At 50.2% G+C, this 18,938-nt stretch overlaps 5 protein-coding genes and 1 pseudogene across 6 annotated transcripts; 5 read left to right on the top strand and 1 right to left on the bottom strand.

Annotated features, from left to right (window-relative positions):
- Positions 1-488: 488 nt before the first annotated feature.
- GCG54_00010106 (uncharacterized protein) lies at positions 489-659 on the top strand (the record flags this gene model as incomplete). Its single annotated transcript, XM_045410037.1, has 1 exon — positions 489-659. One exon carries the CDS (start codon positions 489-491, stop codon positions 657-659), a length of 171 nt encoding a protein of 56 aa, XP_045259072.1.
- A 2,339-nt stretch (positions 660-2,998) lies between these two features.
- Positions 2,999-4,047, top strand: GCG54_00010105 (uncharacterized protein; the record flags this gene model as incomplete). The annotated part of the gene is made up of 2 exons (XM_045410036.1): positions 2,999-3,236; positions 3,314-4,047. 2 exons carry the CDS (start codon positions 2,999-3,001, stop codon positions 4,045-4,047), a joined length of 972 nt encoding a protein of 323 aa, XP_045259071.1.
- Positions 4,048-4,366: 319 nt separating this feature from the next.
- Positions 4,367-4,804, bottom strand: GCG54_00010104 (uncharacterized protein; the record flags this gene model as incomplete). The annotated part of the gene is made up of 1 exon (XM_045410035.1): positions 4,367-4,804. The coding sequence occupies one exon, from the start codon at positions 4,802-4,804 to the stop codon at positions 4,367-4,369; it is 438 nt and encodes a 145-aa protein (XP_045259070.1).
- Positions 4,805-6,132: 1,328 nt separating this feature from the next.
- GCG54_00010103 (putative peptidoglycan-N-acetylglucosamine deacetylase) lies at positions 6,133-6,953 on the top strand (the record flags this gene model as incomplete). Its single annotated transcript, XM_045410034.1, has 2 exons — positions 6,133-6,826; positions 6,880-6,953. 2 exons carry the CDS (start codon positions 6,133-6,135, stop codon positions 6,951-6,953), a joined length of 768 nt encoding a protein of 255 aa, XP_045259069.1.
- A 757-nt stretch (positions 6,954-7,710) lies between these two features.
- Positions 7,711-8,853, top strand: GCG54_00010102 (putative oxidoreductase; the record flags this gene model as incomplete). Its single annotated transcript, XM_045410033.1, has 4 exons — positions 7,711-7,791; positions 7,839-8,444; positions 8,498-8,566; positions 8,623-8,853. The coding sequence occupies 4 exons, from the start codon at positions 7,711-7,713 to the stop codon at positions 8,851-8,853; spliced, it is 987 nt and encodes a 328-aa protein (XP_045259068.1).
- Positions 8,854-9,369: 516 nt separating this feature from the next.
- Positions 9,370-18,877, top strand: GCG54_00010101 (annotated as a pseudogene). Its single transcript has 2 exons — positions 9,370-17,544; positions 17,607-18,877. Coding segments are annotated over exons 1-2 (9,446 nt in total).
- Positions 18,878-18,938: the final 61 nt, after the last annotated feature.

The following is an 18,938-nucleotide window of genomic DNA, read 5'->3' as shown; positions in this document are numbered from 1 at the left end:
CGCGGGGGATGCCTGACTCGTTTGCTAACGAAGTTTCACCTGATGTGCGCTGTGTCAACAGCGATGCCATCCAAACTTCTGGCGTCGCAGACTGCACCTTCTCGAGGAATGTGGGAAACGCCGGGAGAGAATCCGGGCGGGAAGACGGCTACGATGTAAGGTTAAATCTTTGGGGTTCATGGGCGTCTCTATCCATAAAAGGCGAGAAGACCACCTGCAAAGATACACCATGTCTTGAACTGGTCACCAGTCTTCCATTCTTTAGTGCCGAGCACAGCTTATTCGACGTTCCTATCTTTTCTCTTACGGCGCCACTCCTTAGCCGACCTTTCTTACTTCCTCTCTCCTTAATTCAAACTGATCTGAGTCCTGACTTTCAACGAGTGTCAAAAAAATGAGGTTTCTCAACGCCACTCTTTTGGTCCTTTGCTCTGCGCTTAGCGTCCTTGCGAGTAAGTCATGCTACCATACGCCTACCTTGATAGAACATGGTTGACAGGAATCGCCTTCAATTAGTACCTCAAGGCAAGAGCGTTAAAGGACAAGCTTGCACAAACGGACAATTCAGTGGAGTTTGCGGTGCCGACGGCCGGTGTGGACTAAACATTCCGCCGAACGAGCTGTCACGTCAATTCGTCGCTGGTCAATGCGGCCGATGAATGTCACTCGCTTATTCATAACTTTCCTTATACAATTCAATAATCAACGAGCATATTGTCTTGGAAAATCAGCTTCGTCCGAGAGAACCTCTTGCTTCATCATCAGATACACCATACATACTTCAACGAGCCACCACGTAGCTGATGTCATGCCAACTTCTATTCTTCAGGCCGATCCTTAAACGTCTTGTCTTATAACTAGGTAGTCCAGTTACTTCAGTGATCACGCAATTGTTATCTAAGTTGATCGAGAAGCATGCCCCGTGAATATGAAACAATCTCGCCGAAAACTTCCCCAAACAGAAACACCAAGGAATATTTTAGCTGTTCTTACGGGGACCCTATATAAGCCGCCAAGCTTGATGTTGCGAGCTCGAATTGATTTCTTGGGTGCACTTCCCTTGTATCAATACGACGACTTATATCTCACTTGCGTCTGTTCCATAGAAATGACGCTGCTGACATAACTAGCGATGTGGTGACTTGCTAACCTGTCTGTAGTCACCTGGTCACGTACATGTCTAAGTTGTAAAGCAACGGATCACCTAACCACCTGCGACCATAATATTGATACCAATTTCTGACCTGAGTCTCCGGTCTTTGGTTGCCGATTTAATGATTGTCACTGGTCGGTGTACTGCCGAAGACTCAGAACTTGCAGGCGTGCATTCCTGTTGGCATTCCTGTTGGCATTCCTGTTGGCATTGACAGTGGGTGTGCATTTCCATTCTCCTGTGGACACAATTGCGAGAAAAGAGAAGCAAATCGTTTGAAATACACTACGACTTAAGCTTTGCTTGCTATAGCTATGTGTGCGGACATGAGGTGGGTTTCTACGTCATGCCGGTTACCGACAGGGTCATCCCAACTTTGGTGACTGAGAACCCGAGCTGTCAAGTGTCAGAGAAAGTAGCACGTCCGGGAAACCTTTCACAGAAAATATGTAATCGCTGACTGTTGAGTCGAATTCATAGAACTATGGACTTCCACACATTCTCTCCGCGTTTGGTGTCTCTTCGATGTGAGTTAGGAGGGGAGGTGCCGTTGCCCGGCAGACACGGAGACTTTCGACGTCACTCACACGCACCCAAGTGGTATTAAGCCCCCACCAGCTGCGTGTATGAAAATGGCTGTCTACCTTACGGGTGCGAAAACAGGACTCACGTAGCAGCGAGACATGGTAGATGGATATTGGCCTCAATCAGAGTAGGAACCAGCCCTGGGTGCAATCAAGACGGAACGGCTCTAACAGCCTAATCCTCATGAATTCATGAACATCTGACCAAGGCCCAGTTGATCTCGCCTATACAGAGTTATGTTAAGATTTTAAGATCATGGGAGAATTGCAGTGAAATAGGAGCAAAGGCCTGGAGGCAGAATTTTGTTGTGGTGAGTGTGCTCCAGCTTTAAGAAGGGTCCTCGCTTTCGTGTTACAGGGGACGGTCCTTGATCTCCTAAAAGGGGCGCTGCACTGACCATTCTGGAGTTGATCTGCAATCGTAACGACAGCGATCGCGGATTGACCCGTCATCTGTCCCAACATTTGGAGAGTCTTTGCATACGAAGATTCTGAAAGAGATTTCATTGAGCATGGTTTCGTGGAATCGTGATGCCAATCATCAGCTGATGACGACCCTCTTAGGAGAGTCACCGTCATTGACGAGCCTCCAGACGACAAGCTGGGCGATGGGGCAGCCCCAGAAATCTGACAGGTGTCGTCGTCAGCAATAAATTGCCCGATTGGGGACCAAAGAGTTTAACACTGTAAAATGCCTACCAAGAAGTCAGCAACACCATTTCTTACAATGCCAATGTCCGATGATCCGGTCTACTTTGCCCGTTGATGCAAAGTCTTAGTGGACGACTCCGCAGGTGTTGGCCCGAAGGCCCAGATTACGGCGCACAGCAAGCCGGCTCTCCCTGTCTAAGCCGTTTCAATCAAAATTACAGTGCAGGGCATGCAGCGCCTACGCCAACCCTATCCTGGCCCTGAAGCCATACACAACTACCGTTCATTCGCTGGGCGGAAAACCCGCCAAGTTGACAACGCGTTTCAGCTGCCCGAGCCCGCAGAACGGTGCGCTTACCCCCTGTCGAACCGACCAGGATCGACGAGATACCAGCGGGGCATTTGCGATGTAGTTGATTATGGGATGAACAAACGTCGAGTCCGCCGTATCTAGTCGAGCCAAAGGTTTATAGAAAGCCGTCAGCCTGTCTTATTGTTCGAAGGTTTGCTTACTGAGCCAGTCATTCCTTTCTCCTCAATCAGTACCTTTCCTCGAAACTCCTTGAGTTGTCCGTTCGTTCCTTTTGCTTTCTTCGTTGTACTCTTCAATATGCATCCCGCTACATCCCTCCTGCTTGCCGGTGCTGGCATCGCCAATGCCTACACAATTGCTGTGGCCGAGCCCTTCATGAGAAAAAACATCGACCCGGTGGTTATTCCCGGCCAGTACAAGAGTCATATGCATACCTTCTTTGGCTCCGATGCCGTCACTCTCAACACCAACACGTCTGCGGAGCTTCAGGCCGGCTGCTCAACTGCCGAGAACCCCAACGACTATTCCTCTTACTGTAAGTTCTTATATCTTATTACTATAGTTGCTTGGTGTTGAACGTTTCATGAAGTGTATCTACTAACAACATCTAAGGGGTCCCTACCCTCTATGTCAAGAACGACACGGGCATGACTCCCGTCCCTTTCTCCCGCTTCTCAGCCTATTACGTTTCTATCGAGAATGCCGAAGTCGCCATCCCCCAAAACTACAAGACCGTGGCCGGCAACTCGAAAGCAACATCCCAAGCCGATGTTGAGGAGCTGGCCGGTATCCAGTGGTTCTGCGAGGGCGACGACGGCGAAACAAAGGATGCTGCAGCCTTCCCGACGAAGACGTGTTCCACGCACCTTCAAACCCTTCTGCTCTTCCACGACTGCGTCAACGAGCAGACCCTTGAATCCGCCTACTCGGGAACTCAGAACTGGAAGGACGGCTTCAAGCCCGCCAACCGCTGCCCCGAGAACATGAAGCGCATGCCCCAGCTGCGCTTCTCCATCCGCTACGATCTCCGCAAGGTTCTTCCCGACGGCTGGAATGGAACGCCTCCCTTCGAGCTCGCATGCGGTAGCTCGTACTGCTCCCACGGCGATTTTATCAACGGCTGGCTTCCCGAGGCCGCGACGAACATGCTCAAGGCCAACGACAAGCGCGAGTTCGCCGGCGTCGACGGACCTGATGGAGCGTACAATGCTGGTTCCAAGTGTGGTGCTGAGAACGCCAAGGATGCTGACCCCAACAACGGTACCAGCGACTATGATGAGAGCGTTAAGATGATGAGCAGCAAGCGCAGCATCGGTCAGCGCTTCCGGTCTGCTCGCTCTGCTTAAGAGACACATCGGCCGGCGATATTTTAAGAAAGACGAGATGACTTGTCTTGACAATGCCACGTTTTCACGGGGTGGAAATAATGTGGTGATATCTTGTGTAAAACTGTTCTGCTTCTCTTGTCCCATGTTAAAAACCTGTATATAGATTTTAAACACAACCGAATGACGACTAGAAGTCCCGTCACCGAATTAAAAGAACCTCCGGAAGCTATTTCTACGAGTGGACTGACTGAAGACAAGCCTCATTCGATCAACTCGTTACACTGGCAGCGCCTGTGCAACATAGGACTCGGGCCATGTCTCATCACTTTCCAAGCACCTATTGCTCACCCGGCATCATAAAAGGCGACTCAGGCCAGCTCTCATTAGGCTCAGGTATATCAACCACGGCGCTATTGGTCCATATATGCTTTCCCTTGTCGAGCTTGAGCCCAATGACTGATCCCCCTTTGATGCTAACGGTCGGTTTCAACGTCCCATCTATGTTGCGGATGCGGTGGAACAGGCGACACCCGCATACGCGACAGAGGTAGCAATCCATCTGCCCACCGCTCTTGGTCGGTCGCGTCCAGATTTGCAACTTTTCTTTGAGCTCATTGGACAGTGGGAAGAGGCCCTCGGCTGGGAAGATGGCGGAAGTGCCGAATGCTGACGATGATTGCCTGCGGCATTGAGAACAGTGGCAGCAGTACACGTCGATGGGCTCGAGGGTCGGCGTCTTGAACGTCACTGTGGCGCATTGACATTCGACGTCCATGATAAATCGACTAGAGTTGACAAAGAAGTTGGCGAGGAGATGGTGAAATTGATTTTTGGTTTGCTACATCGGTGACGTTTGTGTCCTTCAGTTCTCGGCTCGCAAAAAAATGAGGGGAATGAGACGCGCCCCTTTTGGGCTCAGCCATGACAGCGAAAGGGCGCGCCTAATCACCCCAGCAAAGACATGTCGATAAGATGGTTGGCTGATTGCTGAACAAATCAGGTTTCTGCAATTTCGAGACAGGGCACGATACGTAGAAACTCTAGAAGCTCATGAGGAATCAGATGAGACCTCACTTAACAGTGAGCTCTGACCAGAGCGTGAAATAAGAAGATTGAGCCAGCAACTGAATGATGATGAGATGAACCATGTTGATGAGTAAGCGTCTTGAGAGCAAACATCAACCCCTGACAGCTGAGTTCCGCGTCCCCGCAGCACTACAACATTCCTGTCCCAGCGCTGGATTTAGCACGTCACGTTGCTTGAAGCATTCTATTTAGCCGGTAGACGACGCACGGCGGGACCGAATTCTCGTGGCCTGGATTTGGCCTTCCCCAGGTTGCGGATGATCTCCCTTGGCCACCCGCTGCCGGCATGCCGATTCAGCCGCGCAGACGGCATCAACCCAGCTTTAAAGTCTGGCAGTTGACTGGTTATCGTGCGGAGAAGTCCAGAGTTTCCAGTAACAAAGCTGGAAGAGCCGTCATATTGCACCAAACAGCCGTCCCCGTGCCCCCTGACGGACCCCGGCCATTGCAGGCGATCCCGGCGCATCACCAGCTCAATACCCGCAAAATCTCCCTTTGACCGGAACCCTCCGTTCCAGATTAAGCACCGCTGACCTGGAAAAGAGCCTAAATGAGACTGCTCAATCAATGCCATTCTCGCTGTGCCTTCCCCGGCTCACTTAGATTGCTCCATGATCGCACTTAACCCGATGCGAGTCCATCCGACCATCTCGCAACCCCCTTGAGCCCCTCACTGCCGGCCTGCTGCAGTGGTATTCAGCCCCTGGAACAAGCAAGGTTTCCCTGTTGCCGTGAAGCGAACTCCCGAATGGGATCTCGCCCGGCCGAATATCCCACGTTGTCGCTCCGAAAACCCCACAAAGGAACTTCTCCCGTGTGTTCTAATTCTTTGGATCGACGAGATTGGAGTGGTCCAAGTGGGCTGACTGTCGTCTGTTGAAGACTCAATTCGAACAAGCATATATAGGCGAGCTCGAAGCCGGGTCTCTCCTGGGTTCTACTGTTCTTCCCCAAGGCCTGGTGTCTCGATCTTTCGCTTCCGACTACTCTTAACTTCAACATTCGCAATCGCTCACCATGCACTTCCTCGAGTCCGCCGTGACCGCCCTGCTGCTGGCTACCAGCGCCGTGGCCATTCCCATCGAGTCGCCCCTCGACCTGATCAAGCGCGCCCCCAGCGCGGGCGTCGTGATCCAGAAGTGCTCCAAGCCTGGCGTCCTCGCCCTCGCCTACGATGACGGCCCGTACCAGTACACCTCCCAGCTGGTCGACATCCTCAACAACGGCGGCGCCAAGGCCACCTTCTTCATGACAGGCACGCTGTACGGCTGCATCTACAACCAAAAGACCGCCGTCAAGAAGGCCTTCGACTCCGGCCACCAGATCGCCTCGCACACCTGGACGCACCCCTCCAACTTCGGCAGTCTGAGCTCTTCGCAACTTACCACCGAGATGCAGAAGCTCGAGCAAGCCATGGTCAACATCATCGGCAAGAAGCCCGCCTACATGCGCCCACCCTACCTGGCCACCGGTGGCTCCGTCCTCTCGACCATGGGATCTCTCGGTTACAAGGTCATCACGGATGATGTCGACAGCGGCGACTGGAACAACCAGACCCCTGCGCAGAGCGAGGCCAAGTTCACGGCCGCCGGCGCCAGCGGCAACGGACACATCCCTCTCATGCACGAGACCTACGCCACCACGGTACAGACCCTGACGCCCTGGTTGATCAACTGGGCCAAGCAGAACAACCTCAAGCTTGTCACCGTCGGTAAGTGATGAATGCTCAATTGCATCGATGAATGGCACTGACGAGCATTTTAGCCGAGTGCCTTGACGACGCCAGCGGAGCGTACCAGTCCGGTTCCTTCACCGGTAACGGCGCGAGCTCTTGCTAAACACAAGTTCGATTGATGCATCTGACCAGGCCACGAGGGTGGGCTTTAAAATTCTTGGACATACATGATTCCCTGTATATACCGATCTTGAGAAATTGATAGGTCCTGTGGCCTCTCCGATTCCTTTATTACATTGCATTCAACAGTGAAAACAGGTCGCACGCGCGTCAGTCGAGCTGGTGCGCCATAACCTGGCAGAAAAACGCAGCGAAATTGGGAACCACCAATGAACCATATAAGCAATGCATTGTTGGGAGAACTTGAGAATCAGCTTGCGCCTCCTTTCGTTAGTGTTTATTGATTTCTAGACTATAGTACCAACGCGAAGGATTTGACCATCGGGTTTACTGGGGCGCGAACAGGCCCGTAAACCCGACCGGCGCCGGCTTTACACCACAAAGCATCTGCAACGTAGCTCATTTCCGCCCGACTTTTCGGCGTAAGCCAAGACCGGGGCAGATCCGTCCGGCAGGATCGGTAATTATGGGGCTAGTCTCAATGAAGTCCCGCTCATTGTGATTTCCGCAATTCTGAAGCCACGATGCGGCGCCGTACTTAGTTAGATCGAGAGTACCGGCTCGCGGTGCCGCGCAACACATTTCAGATTCCAACTACTTATATGTTTTCAATACTTCCTGTTAGATCTGACCCTGGATTCGAGTATTAGCAACACCAGAAATCTGCCTTTCTCATCATAGAAATCAATTGAACGACTTCGTGCTAGTCATATTTCTCTCAAACAAATATTGTAACCAACATGGCCGGACGCAACCTTAACCAACTCTTTCCACCTAAGCCGACCTTCACAGAAGACGAGTTGCCGAACCAGAATGGCAGGGTAAGCCTTTATGGTCACCGTTGCTTTCCCTCAATTAACATGTCTAGGTCTTCTTCATCACTGGAGGAGTTTCCGGCATTGGCTTGGAACTCTGCAAGATGCTCTATGCCGCCAATGCGACTATCTACATCGCTACAAGATCCGCCTCCAAGATTGGCACAGCCATCAATGAACTCAAATCGCTTTACCCGTCGAGTCAAGGACGTCTCGAGTCGCTAGTGCTCGACCTTTCGGATCTCACAACAATCAAGCTAGCAGCAGACTCTTTTCTCGCCAAGGAAACGAGACTTGATATTCTTGTTCACAATGCAGGCGTCATGATGCCTCCCAAGGACAGCAGGAGCGCCCAAGGCCATGAACTGCAAATGGGTACAAATGCTCTAGGCCCCTTTCTCTTGACCAGATGCTTGCAGGAGAGATTGCGTGCAACCGCTTCAATGCAAGGAATCGCTAAGGGCAGTGTGAGAGTGGTGTGGATCGCCAGCATGATTTCCCTCGGAGCCCCAAAAGGTGGTGTCGTTTGGAATGCTGCGAATGACGCACCAAAGAAATTAAGCGACTCAATGGGTGATTATATGCAAAGTAAAGTGGGTGTTGTATTCTTGGCAAAGGAATTTGCAAACAAGACGGAGAACGATGGTATCATCTCAGTGGTAAGTGGAGGTCGCACCGTTTCGAGCCAGGTCTTGCGACTCACGATACGCAGAGCGTCAACCCAGGTCTCGTAAAGACAGAGCTGCAGAGACATGCACCAGCTGCAATGGGCAAAATAATGGTACGTATCAGAGCACAGGAACATCAAGATTCATTATCTCACGCCGACCTGTTTAGGGCGTCGTTTTCAAGCCGTCAAAATTCGGGGCTTACAGCGAGCTCTTCGCAGCTTGCTCCCCCAAGGTGACGAATGAAAAGAACGGGTCATACATCGTTCCCTGGGGCCGTTTTGGCTGTATCCCAGACGATATTTCTGATGGGTTTCAATCATCCTCAACCAGCGGAAGTTCATTGGCAAGAAAGTTTTGGGACTGGTGTGAGGCCGAAACTGCATGCTATGGTCGTTGAAGAAAGACTAGGTTTGCGCATAATGTCACGGAACTTTCAGCTTTCTGAATGGGTACACCCCTCAAACAAGCATTGTTGTGGAAAGAAATCAAAATTTACATCCGAAGTCTCCGTGGCTGACATTACCTTGTGCCATGGGTGAATGATTTGGACCTAGATAAGAGGCATCCGTTGCTCAAACTTTGAGGCCGACAATGCCGGAACGATAAAGGTTCACATGTTTAAATGCACCCACGAGGTATCGGCTTATCGCTTATGAACGCCGACTAAGAAGCTACCGGTATGCACATGGACGGCCTCCCGCAGAAATAGGCTGTTGACATCACAAGGTTGTCGGTAGGGTGGGTCCAAGTTAGAATTTCTCCCATGGGGGTTATTATTATTGTCCAGCCAGAGCACCCTAATGGGACGGAGGAGTCGACAAAGGACTTTGATATTCCAAGCAAACATTCCATGGGGACTTTCACCTATCTCGTCTTCCATACACGTTCAAACACCATCAAAACTCTTGTCAAAATGGCTCACGGGGAAACGACCAAGAATAAGACCATCGACAGCGCAACAGCGCTTTACTTATTCCATCATGTCTTCCTGCCCTCTCATCTTCCGCAAGAGAGCGACTTTACTCCTGAGAGAGAGATATCGCTGATGCAGATTACACGCGATTCCCTTGGTGAACTCGGTCGACATATGGATGCTGGACATGCAGATTCCATCAAGGCAGCACAAGTCACAATGGACTACATGCTTCGCGCCCATAGCCCACTTCAGGGGACAGTTTCGATCGATGAGCTTCAGCTATGCTCCATTCTTAAAGAGCTTTCAGATTCGGGTATGTTGGCTACGACACTGCGCTCCTCGCTAGTCAGTCGGAAATTAACTCACGGACAGAATCAATCGCTCTTTACGTGAAAGCGCAGAATGCCGGTGCACTCGTCACCAACGCTGGAGATTCGTATCACTTCGAGACTTTTGAATTATCTCCCTCCAACCAAGCTGTAAACACCACCATCGGACGACTTCGAAGGACCTTTCCCGGGAGCGCTGTCAGGGTCGGTCGGGATGAAGTTCTACAATCTGGTTTTCTGGAGACTCTGGCCGCCACGTTGGCGAAAATGGGTACTCAGCCTGCACCAGGGACGCTCCCTAAGGTGAAGAAGGCTGGGCAAATGCATGAGGAGACTCGCGACACAGCCCACCCAAAGATCGTCACAGAACTTCTGAATTCTTTCCTATTGGCTGTTGGACAGCCCCTTGAGCAAGTCAGAATTTGGAAGAACACCAGGGATGAGGTGCTGTGGGAAGACTGTCTTCACCCTTGGCGTCGCTCTCCTATGTGGCTCCTTATTCGCGTCACTCTTCAGCTTCTGTGCCGTCGAGCCTCACAGAGTATCCGCCCTGAAGTCGATCTCTATAAGGTTTTCATGGCCTTCTTCATAGGAGAAGTTCTTCACCAGTCCATCGAAGCAGGTCTCGATTCTGACGTTCTGCACTACATGACGTCCAAACTTGCCAGACGACTCGAAAAGCTGGGCTCGACTGCAAATACAAGCGCTCTCGACATAGTCCGACAACGCATGTGTTGCGCCAATCAGATTCTCATGAAACGATGGACAGCTATACAGCAGCGGAGCTGTCGGAATCTCACAAACGACTTGTCCCAACTGAAAACCTTGGACTTTAATCAGGATACATTGCTGCAGCTACCACAGCTCGACGACTTTCTCTGTTCCATCGAGAAACGGAGAAAGTCGAGTGTTCGGCGCTGCTTCGATCCAAAATGGGAATTGTACAACTGGAGACTGGATGAACTTCCAGACCTGGTCATATCAGGATGCTTCAGTCAAGATAACACATCACATCTCTTGCTCAACCTCACAGCGTTTGAGTTTTGGATCGAGATGAAACTCCAAAACTGGCTAGGACGCCAGCTCGCCTTGGCCTCCTCATCAACCTGTAGACAGCTAAGGAACCTCATGATACAGTATCATGAGAAGGCCAGTGGCTTGTATGAGGGAAATCCGGAGCTGACTTCGACTATGCTGCTCACCATTCTCGAAATTTGGATTGCTTGCGACAAGGCTGCCATCGATGCCCACCCAATGCTCCGGGATTACGACCCTAGGATTCCCATCACTCTATTTCAGAGCTTGTTGTTGACGTCTAGAAAGAACATGCAAAGGCTCTTCGAAGCAGAGGACTACCTCACCAAGCGACTGCAGGGTTGCGATTCCCTAAGGTCAAACTTGAACATTTATACAGCATTCGGGAAGGGTGGATGCTTCTCAGTACGGACGTTTGATATATCTCCCGTACACCAAGAGCTTTTGCGGAAGATCGAGACTTTTGCAACAGAGGAAAGAGACAAAAAGCGTCGAGAGTTTGCCGCAAAAAGCGCAGAATACGAAACCCTTATGAGATATCATCGCGAGTGCAGCTGCAACGAAACGAAGTTGTTCAACGACCAAACGAGACAGCACTATTACCGACACGTTCCCAAAAAATGCACGAAATGTTTGTATAAGGTCAAGGCCGGCGCAATCAAAATTCTTATTCACGAGTGGCCCTTACCATCAAATGCGAATGAAAAGAAATCAACCGTGTTCGAACTTGCTTTACCTCAGGTATTTGGGAATTGGAGGGACGCCAGCATTTTCTTTCTTTGTGATGTTCTCAAAACGAAATATGCCTCGGCACGGACGCCCAAATATTCCTACTTCCTGCAATCCTACGATGGCCTCAGCTCCTTCTGGCAAAGCAATGTTCAATCTCAAAGAGTGCATCTTCTTTCCGAAAATAAACCCAACGCGGTGACACACCGCAAAGAGAAACCGGTGGGCACTTGTTCCGAGAGCGAAATCTTGCTGAACAACGGCTTGCACTACGCATATCTCGATTACACGAGATTCCACTTGATGACTTCATTTGAATTTTCGAACACCATCAATGATGAGTGTACGTACCAGCTTCCCGAAACTGCTTCGCAACTGCAACGTTTTCTCTCTCGAAACTACAAAAGCCCCAATGGCCCTTCTCCGAATACTGTCATTTCCTCACAGCATGAGTGCCCAGACAACATGTCGCTAGACGAGTATAAGGCACTAGCGTCGATCCCTCTCGGATTCAGAATCGTCTGGCAGAATATCTTGGTACAGCTGTTTTCGCCAGCGGTCGATATGAAGAAACGAGAGGTCGGGCTGATGGTTCTTCAATGCATTTACCAGGCGGGGCCTAGTAGTGATTCAGCTTGGAGAAGCACACACGCCATTGTTCAAGATGACCAGTTTTCACGAAGAATGTTGCAAGGCCTTAGAGAATCAACTGAACGATGTGAAAAGAATTGGCAGTCTCTCGGAGCTTTGGCCACATTCGTGTCTCTGGCTTGTCGCACTCTCACTCTCACACAGTCTGAGAGCATTCAAAACGAGTGCTTAGAGTATCTCTCTACCGCGCGCAATATTGCCTTCACCTGGGCCAAAGTTTTGCGAGAGAAGGCTCGGCAAATACTTGACGACGGTAACAAGATCAGGTTCCAGAGAAGGGCAATGGAGTCCTTCTTACTATGCGCAGATACTTTCAACGTTGATGAGGCATTCCAACATCACATACTGTCGCGCGATGAGAATGCTTCGATTTTTCTTCAATCCTCTGTCGGAATTCAGGAGTACTCAGAGTTTCTCCTGCCATCTTTGGAGAAGCCAGTTCAACATCTACACTGTAGATGGCAAAGAACATCCTTCAGCTGTTACCATTACTTAGCCCACGCAACTACCATTCAGGGTAGTAAGGCGTTAGATGACGCAGTTAAAGAATCTTGGGCTAGTTACCAATCCACTGGAACTTGGAAGGTCGTTTCTGACACATACAACTACTGGCTTTCTACCATTACAGAGTCGGGTCAGATGGTGCACTTTTGTCTTTTGACGGGGGAGCTTCTCGTCGATGGTGTTCCTTTAGACCATTTGCCTGGAGAGTATTTGGTTCATCCGACATACCACCGACTTTTCGGCCGATTATCTCTTGATATCGTACCAACCGCTGTTCCCGGCATGGAATTCTCTTCCAAGACAGCTTTTGCTGAGCACAATGTTCACTTACGACTTGATCGCAAAGTTGGGGCTAACGGGCCCGACCTTCTGGTTCATGCCACCCAAGGAGAGAAGAAATTCGATTTGATACCTTTCCGTCATATGCACAGCAACTTACCAACTGCCTTTGTGGAAAACTACTCTCATTGGTACGATCATGAAGATAAATGCATTGAGTTTTGCGATGGCAACACTCCTTGGCTTCACTCGATGTCCAATTGGAAGTTAAGGCAACATCGACTAAATGGAGCTGCCTATTGGAAGCTTTCCAATGAATATTCTTCCCTCATTGGTGTCAACAGCCCGTCTTTTAGACTTATTTCGAGCATTCTTTCTCCCCTGGAAAATGGCTTTTGGATCCATATCACCATTCCAAAACTTGGCTCATCAGTCTCGATTCATCTTCCGCGCCTTGGGCTCGACTTTAATCTACAGCCAGGCGCCACCTCGATAACGTCAAGACAGTATCGGGGCATGTCTATTGACTCTTTTCAGTCCGTCGGGACTCTGATTGGACTCAAAGATCAACTGGTTCTCACTTATCACGATCCTTATCAACCTGCACTATCTCCTGTTCGTAAAGTACTGATCTCGGAGGGCAAAGTGTTGCACGCCGCGACGGAAGGCCACATTCGGGTCTCAATCGAGAAGAACTGCGAAAGAGAGACACACGCCTACGATGTGGATAATCAGTTGGGGAGGCTTGTTAGCAATGGGAGTTGTCAGAGCAAGCTGTTCCTTTGCTATCTCCATGCGCTCACCTCTTTTTGTGTTCCGGATCCGCTCACAGGGCGAACCGGTACTGAAGAGGCGCTAGGAATTTTGAAATCCGCGGCGGTTAGATCCTTTGATGTTTTGAACCAGGAAAACATCGATGTGCTCTGCGAAATTGCACGCCTAACGCCCGGTCGGACATACTACCCTGCTCATGAGCGTGTGATGCAGACGGTCAATTGGATGCCAGGGCTTAGCTCTCTATCACAGCACGGGCTCTTCTTTGAGTACGTACGAGAGATATTCGACATTGCAGACCATTCGAAATTCTTTCATTCTCAATCCTATATAGAGCCTCTAGCGATGGATGAAGTAAATCCAGACTTACTTCGTCGCGACAACGTCCGAGCTGCCACATTTCGCCTGTCGGAATTCGGCGCAGAGAGACACAACATCCAGATGGATGTGGAATACCGATCGCGGGATCGGAGCTTGACACTCAACTTCTCCAGATCGTTTGCAATCGCCAGAGTTATCTTTTCGGGCCAATCTGTCCTTACCGAGCCACTTTTTCCATCGATTGACAACCATCTGTGGTCGAGTTACCTAGCCAATGGCCAGAGGATCGACGTTCATCAAGACGACACTCAGTTCAAAATGTCCGGTATCGCTTACGATGCCGGCATTCTCAAGGAGTCGGCTCAATTTGTCATTCAGCACTGGCTCACATTGCACAACAGCGTCATCCCTACAGTCTGCAAGTTCAAGCTTATGATTTGGCTGGCTACTCTTTCATACGCTGAAGACGCCGATATGAATGTAATTCAGACATTGGCGTCGTTTCGTACTACGCCCAGCCTGACTACGTTGGCCACCCCCATGGCCGCATCAGGCAGCTTTTTCCCCTCGGCCGGCGCTGACGTTAGCTGTTCGGAGCTAGAATCCGCCCTGTGGCCGGAGGTTAAGCCTTATCACCGTTGTCCTGACATAGTTCGGAGACAAGATTCCGAGGAGTTGTTTGAGTACCACCAACGTACGGCTGTAACCACCCTTGCAGCATGCCTTCAAAAGCAGTGGCCATGCAAGTCTCCCACCATTCCCTCAGACCATGGGTACTTCTACGACTGGAAGACATACGTAGAGCTGTGGGGTCTGCCTCCCAAGCTTGAACGAATCTTCGAGAAACCGAACGACAACTTCCGTTTCCAAACCTATCTCCAGGAAATTGCCATAAGATTGCCATCTGTTGTGGTTCCACCTCATCTTGCCCCTCCAATGCTGATTACACCAAAATGGAACCTGCTGAGGGAGAGAAGTTTCATAGACGCCAACGAATTGTTTCGAAATTCACCGCCCATGGTCCCCGCAACCGACTTTCCGGATTTCAATGGTCCTATTTCTGGCGCACATTCAACGCAGCAGTATCGTCTCCCAAAGCTTATCCAGCGCTTAAGAGACAAGGCTCAAGGGGGTTATGAGCAACAATACGTCAATGATTTGCAAGCAAGCTTGCGTGCTATGCAACAGGGAGACGCGATTACTGGTCCGGTTACTGTTTCCGGAATACCTAGTAAGGAAGAACTTGTGGTTCATCTCCAAGCCTGCCGTCATGATGTGCAACAACGCCACGGAGCCATGCTGGAAGCCATCTTTGTTCCTGGTGCAAATCAGAGCAGCTTCCCTTCCAAGATGCACAACTTCTTCCAGATGCCACGGGTCACCCCTCTCTCTATTCTTCAAAGATTGAATAAAGATAATTTTGGAAGTAGTCTACCGGCATGGGAGCAGTATATTGCAGGCTATGGAATTGCACTCACCAGTCTGCAACGGGCGGAACGCATGCTATCTTGCTGTCATGACAAAGTTGCACTGGCAAATGAGCTGCGCAACCCAGGCCACACCAATTGGGATCCTTTGGCGTATTCAGACAGTCTTCTTTTGGAGATCGAGAGTGGCATCATTGTTCGTGGAGTCCAGCAAAACATTGCGGATAAGATGAGAAACCCCCCATTGGGCGAAAACGCCGTCCTACAGCTCAACATGGGCGAGGGCAAGTCGTCCGTTATCGTACCAATGGTCGCATCTTCCATCGCAGACGGGTCTCGAGTTGTGCTCGTTGTTGTGGCGAAGCCTCAATCTAAGCAGATGCAGCAAATGTTGATCGCTAAACTTGGTGGTTTGTCGAACCGTCGCGTCTTCTACATGCCATTTTCGCGAGATATTCGGGTCGGAATGGCCGAAGCAAACACTATTGCATCCCTGCTTCAGGAATGCAAACAGTCGGGTGGTGTTCTCCTCGTACAGCCTGCACACATCTTGTCTCTGCAGCTCATGTGCATTGAGTCTGAGATATCTGGCAAAAACGACGTGAGCCGCATGCTGCTCCAAATTAAAGATTTCTTGGACAAGCATGCCCGGAAGATTGTGGATGAAAGCGATGAAAACTTCAGCCCGAAGTTTGAATTAGTTTACACCATGGGCATCCAGCAGTCGATCGAGCATAGCCCAGATCGTTGGTTCCTCATCCACATTGTTTTGGGCATGATACGAAAGCTTCTTCCAGTGGTAAGAGAAAACAATCCCATGGTTATGGAGATCAGCGCGTGGCCGCAAGGTGGTTTTCCTCGATTACGTATTCTGAACGAAAGCGCACGAATCCGACTTTTCCAGATTGTTGCTCGGCGATTAAGCCAAGAAGGAACAAAGGGCCTTCCCATGGCGAAATATCCGGCCGTCACTCGGGAAGCCGTCTTCAACTATATTACAAAGCCCATGCTCACTGAGGTTGAGACGGATGCTATTGAACAATCTGAACTGTGGGCCTCGCCGACAAAGGAAACACTTCTACTTTTGAGAGGGCTTTTTGCACAAGGAATCCTCAGCTTCGTATTCTCTCAGAAAAGATGGCGTGTCGACTATGGTCCAGATGTGACAAGAATTCCTCAGACCCGACTTGCCGTCCCTTTTCGGGCGATGGACAGTCCAGCTACTCGATCGGAGTTCAGCCACCCAGAGGTCATCATACTTCTTACGTCTTTGAGTTATTATTACGAAGGATTGAGCAATGATAACCTATTTCTCGCTTTCCACCATCTTATACGCTCTGATGAAGCAGATGGGGAATATGATGTATGGGCTGCTGACAGCAACGGTTTGCCATTGGCCTTTCGTCAACTCTCCGGTGTCAACCTGGAGGACCATCACATTTGCACCGAGGTGCTCTTCCCCTGTTTTCGATTCGCCAAAAGTGTCGTAGACTATTTCCTCGCAAAAATTGTATTTCCCAGAGAGCTGAAGGAGTTCCCTCATAAGTTGTCAGCTTCCGGCTGGGATATTGGAGAAATCAAGTCGCATCCTACCACGGGATTCAGTGGCACCAATGATTCGCGGGCCTTTCTTCCGCTCACAGTCTGTCAACTTGACGACCCTGGGCAGCAGCATACCAATGCTTTGGTTTTGGAGTATCTTCTCCAGGACGAGAACTCTGTGGCGTTGATGCCAGCTCGAGAAGCTACAATGCAGTCCGATGCTGAAGCACTGCTGGGGATGGTCACAAGGCTGCATCCCCCGGTTCGTGTCATTCTTGACGTTGGCGCGCAAGTCCTTGAGCTCGACAACATTGGAGTTGCCAAACGTTGGCTTCAGATGACAGAGGGCGACGAAAACACACAGGCCGTTATTTTCTGCGACGATAATGACCACATCTGCGTCATAGACCGCCGGCATCATGTGCAAGTATTTCATACATCACCCTTTGCGAGTCAACCTGATGTATGTCTGGTGTTCCTTGATGAAGCGCATACAAGAGGAACCGATCTCAAACTACCAGGGAACTACAGAGCGGCAGTTACCCTGGGGGCGAACTTGACTAAAGATAGACTGGTCCAAGGTAAGCCCATCCACAAAATATTTACAAAAGGTTTTGAAACAGCAGCTAACAGTATGATACAGCTTGTATGCGAATGCGCAAACTCGGAAAGGGGCAATCGGTGGTCTTCTGTGTTCCCAATGAGATACAGCAAAAAATCTCATTATTGTCCCATGTCCAAAACCCCACTGAGATTGAAGTCGCCGACGTCCTGGAATGGGCTGTTTCCGAGACGTTTGTGGATCTCCATCGTGGTATCTGGCTTTGGGCAAACCAGGGTAGGCGTCACCAACGTCATCGACTGTTATGGCAGGAGGTCTATGTGGACGGATCCACCACCTTCAATGCTTCTCACGCCGAGAAGTTTCTAGAGGAGGAGGCTCAGACATTAAAGTCGCGATACCGGCCCGTCCAGCGGGACAGCGAAGAGCTCAACCACTCATCAGACAACGCACATGTCGATTCCATTACAGAGCGCCTTCTCAGTTTTGGAGGAATAGATTCCGACTCGTCTACGTTTCGGGAGGAACAAGAGCGAGAGCTTTCTCCGGAGATTGAGCAGGAGCGGGAAATTCAAAGACCGCCGCCCGCGAGCCCTCGGCAACATTCAATTCACCGAGACATCCGAACTCTGATTTCTGATGGTATTCTGCCACCTGGGTCAAAGGCTTGGATGCCGGCTTTTATCTCTCTGGGTAACACGAGTGCTTCGAGTCACTTCAGGGTCGAAAACTTCCCTCAGAGGATACTAGTCACAAAAGACTTCGTGCAGACCATCGTTCCAAAACTGCCGTCTTGTCAGCGATATGTTTCTGACCTCTTCCAAAGATCAGTACAGTGGATTCTGACACGAGCTTCTGAAGGAGGTGTGATTGATATTGCCATGGTCATCAGCCCTCATGAAGCGCAAGAGCTTCTCCCGGACATCAAACAGTCAAATTTCGTATCGCTTCATCTCTACGCGCCCCGCCCAAACTTGGGATTCACTCCCCTTGACGCCCTAGATCTTTACACTGTTCCTCGACGGCCGGTGACTTGGTCTCTTCCCCAGTCAAGCACAACGGAGTTAAATCTTTTCTCTGGTCAGCTCTACTTCAAATCTGTGGAGGATTATGTCAGTGCTTGTGAATTTCTCGGACTCTCGCATGGCTTAGGGGAACCTGACACTCCTGATGCCACGATGTCGATTGATGAACATGCTGAGACTCAAGATTCAAGCATGTACGATTTTGGGCTCGTCCATTTCATGAGAATCTTGATGATGAACATCAGACGTAATTGCGACTCCATTGACAAGTCTCATGTAGGAAGGATTCTGGATTCCACATCCCTGTCTGACGAGGATTTTGAATGACCAGTTGCCTTGGAATTGAAATCGCCCGTCACGAAAATTAATGTACTTAGAATTTTAGATG

Source organism: Colletotrichum gloeosporioides (assembly GCF_011800055.1).
Source record: "Colletotrichum gloeosporioides strain Lc1 chromosome Unknown consensus_82, whole genome shotgun sequence".
NCBI lineage: Eukaryota > Fungi > Ascomycota > Sordariomycetes > Glomerellales > Glomerellaceae > Colletotrichum > Colletotrichum gloeosporioides.
This window is presented reverse-complemented; position numbering and strand designations above follow the sequence as displayed.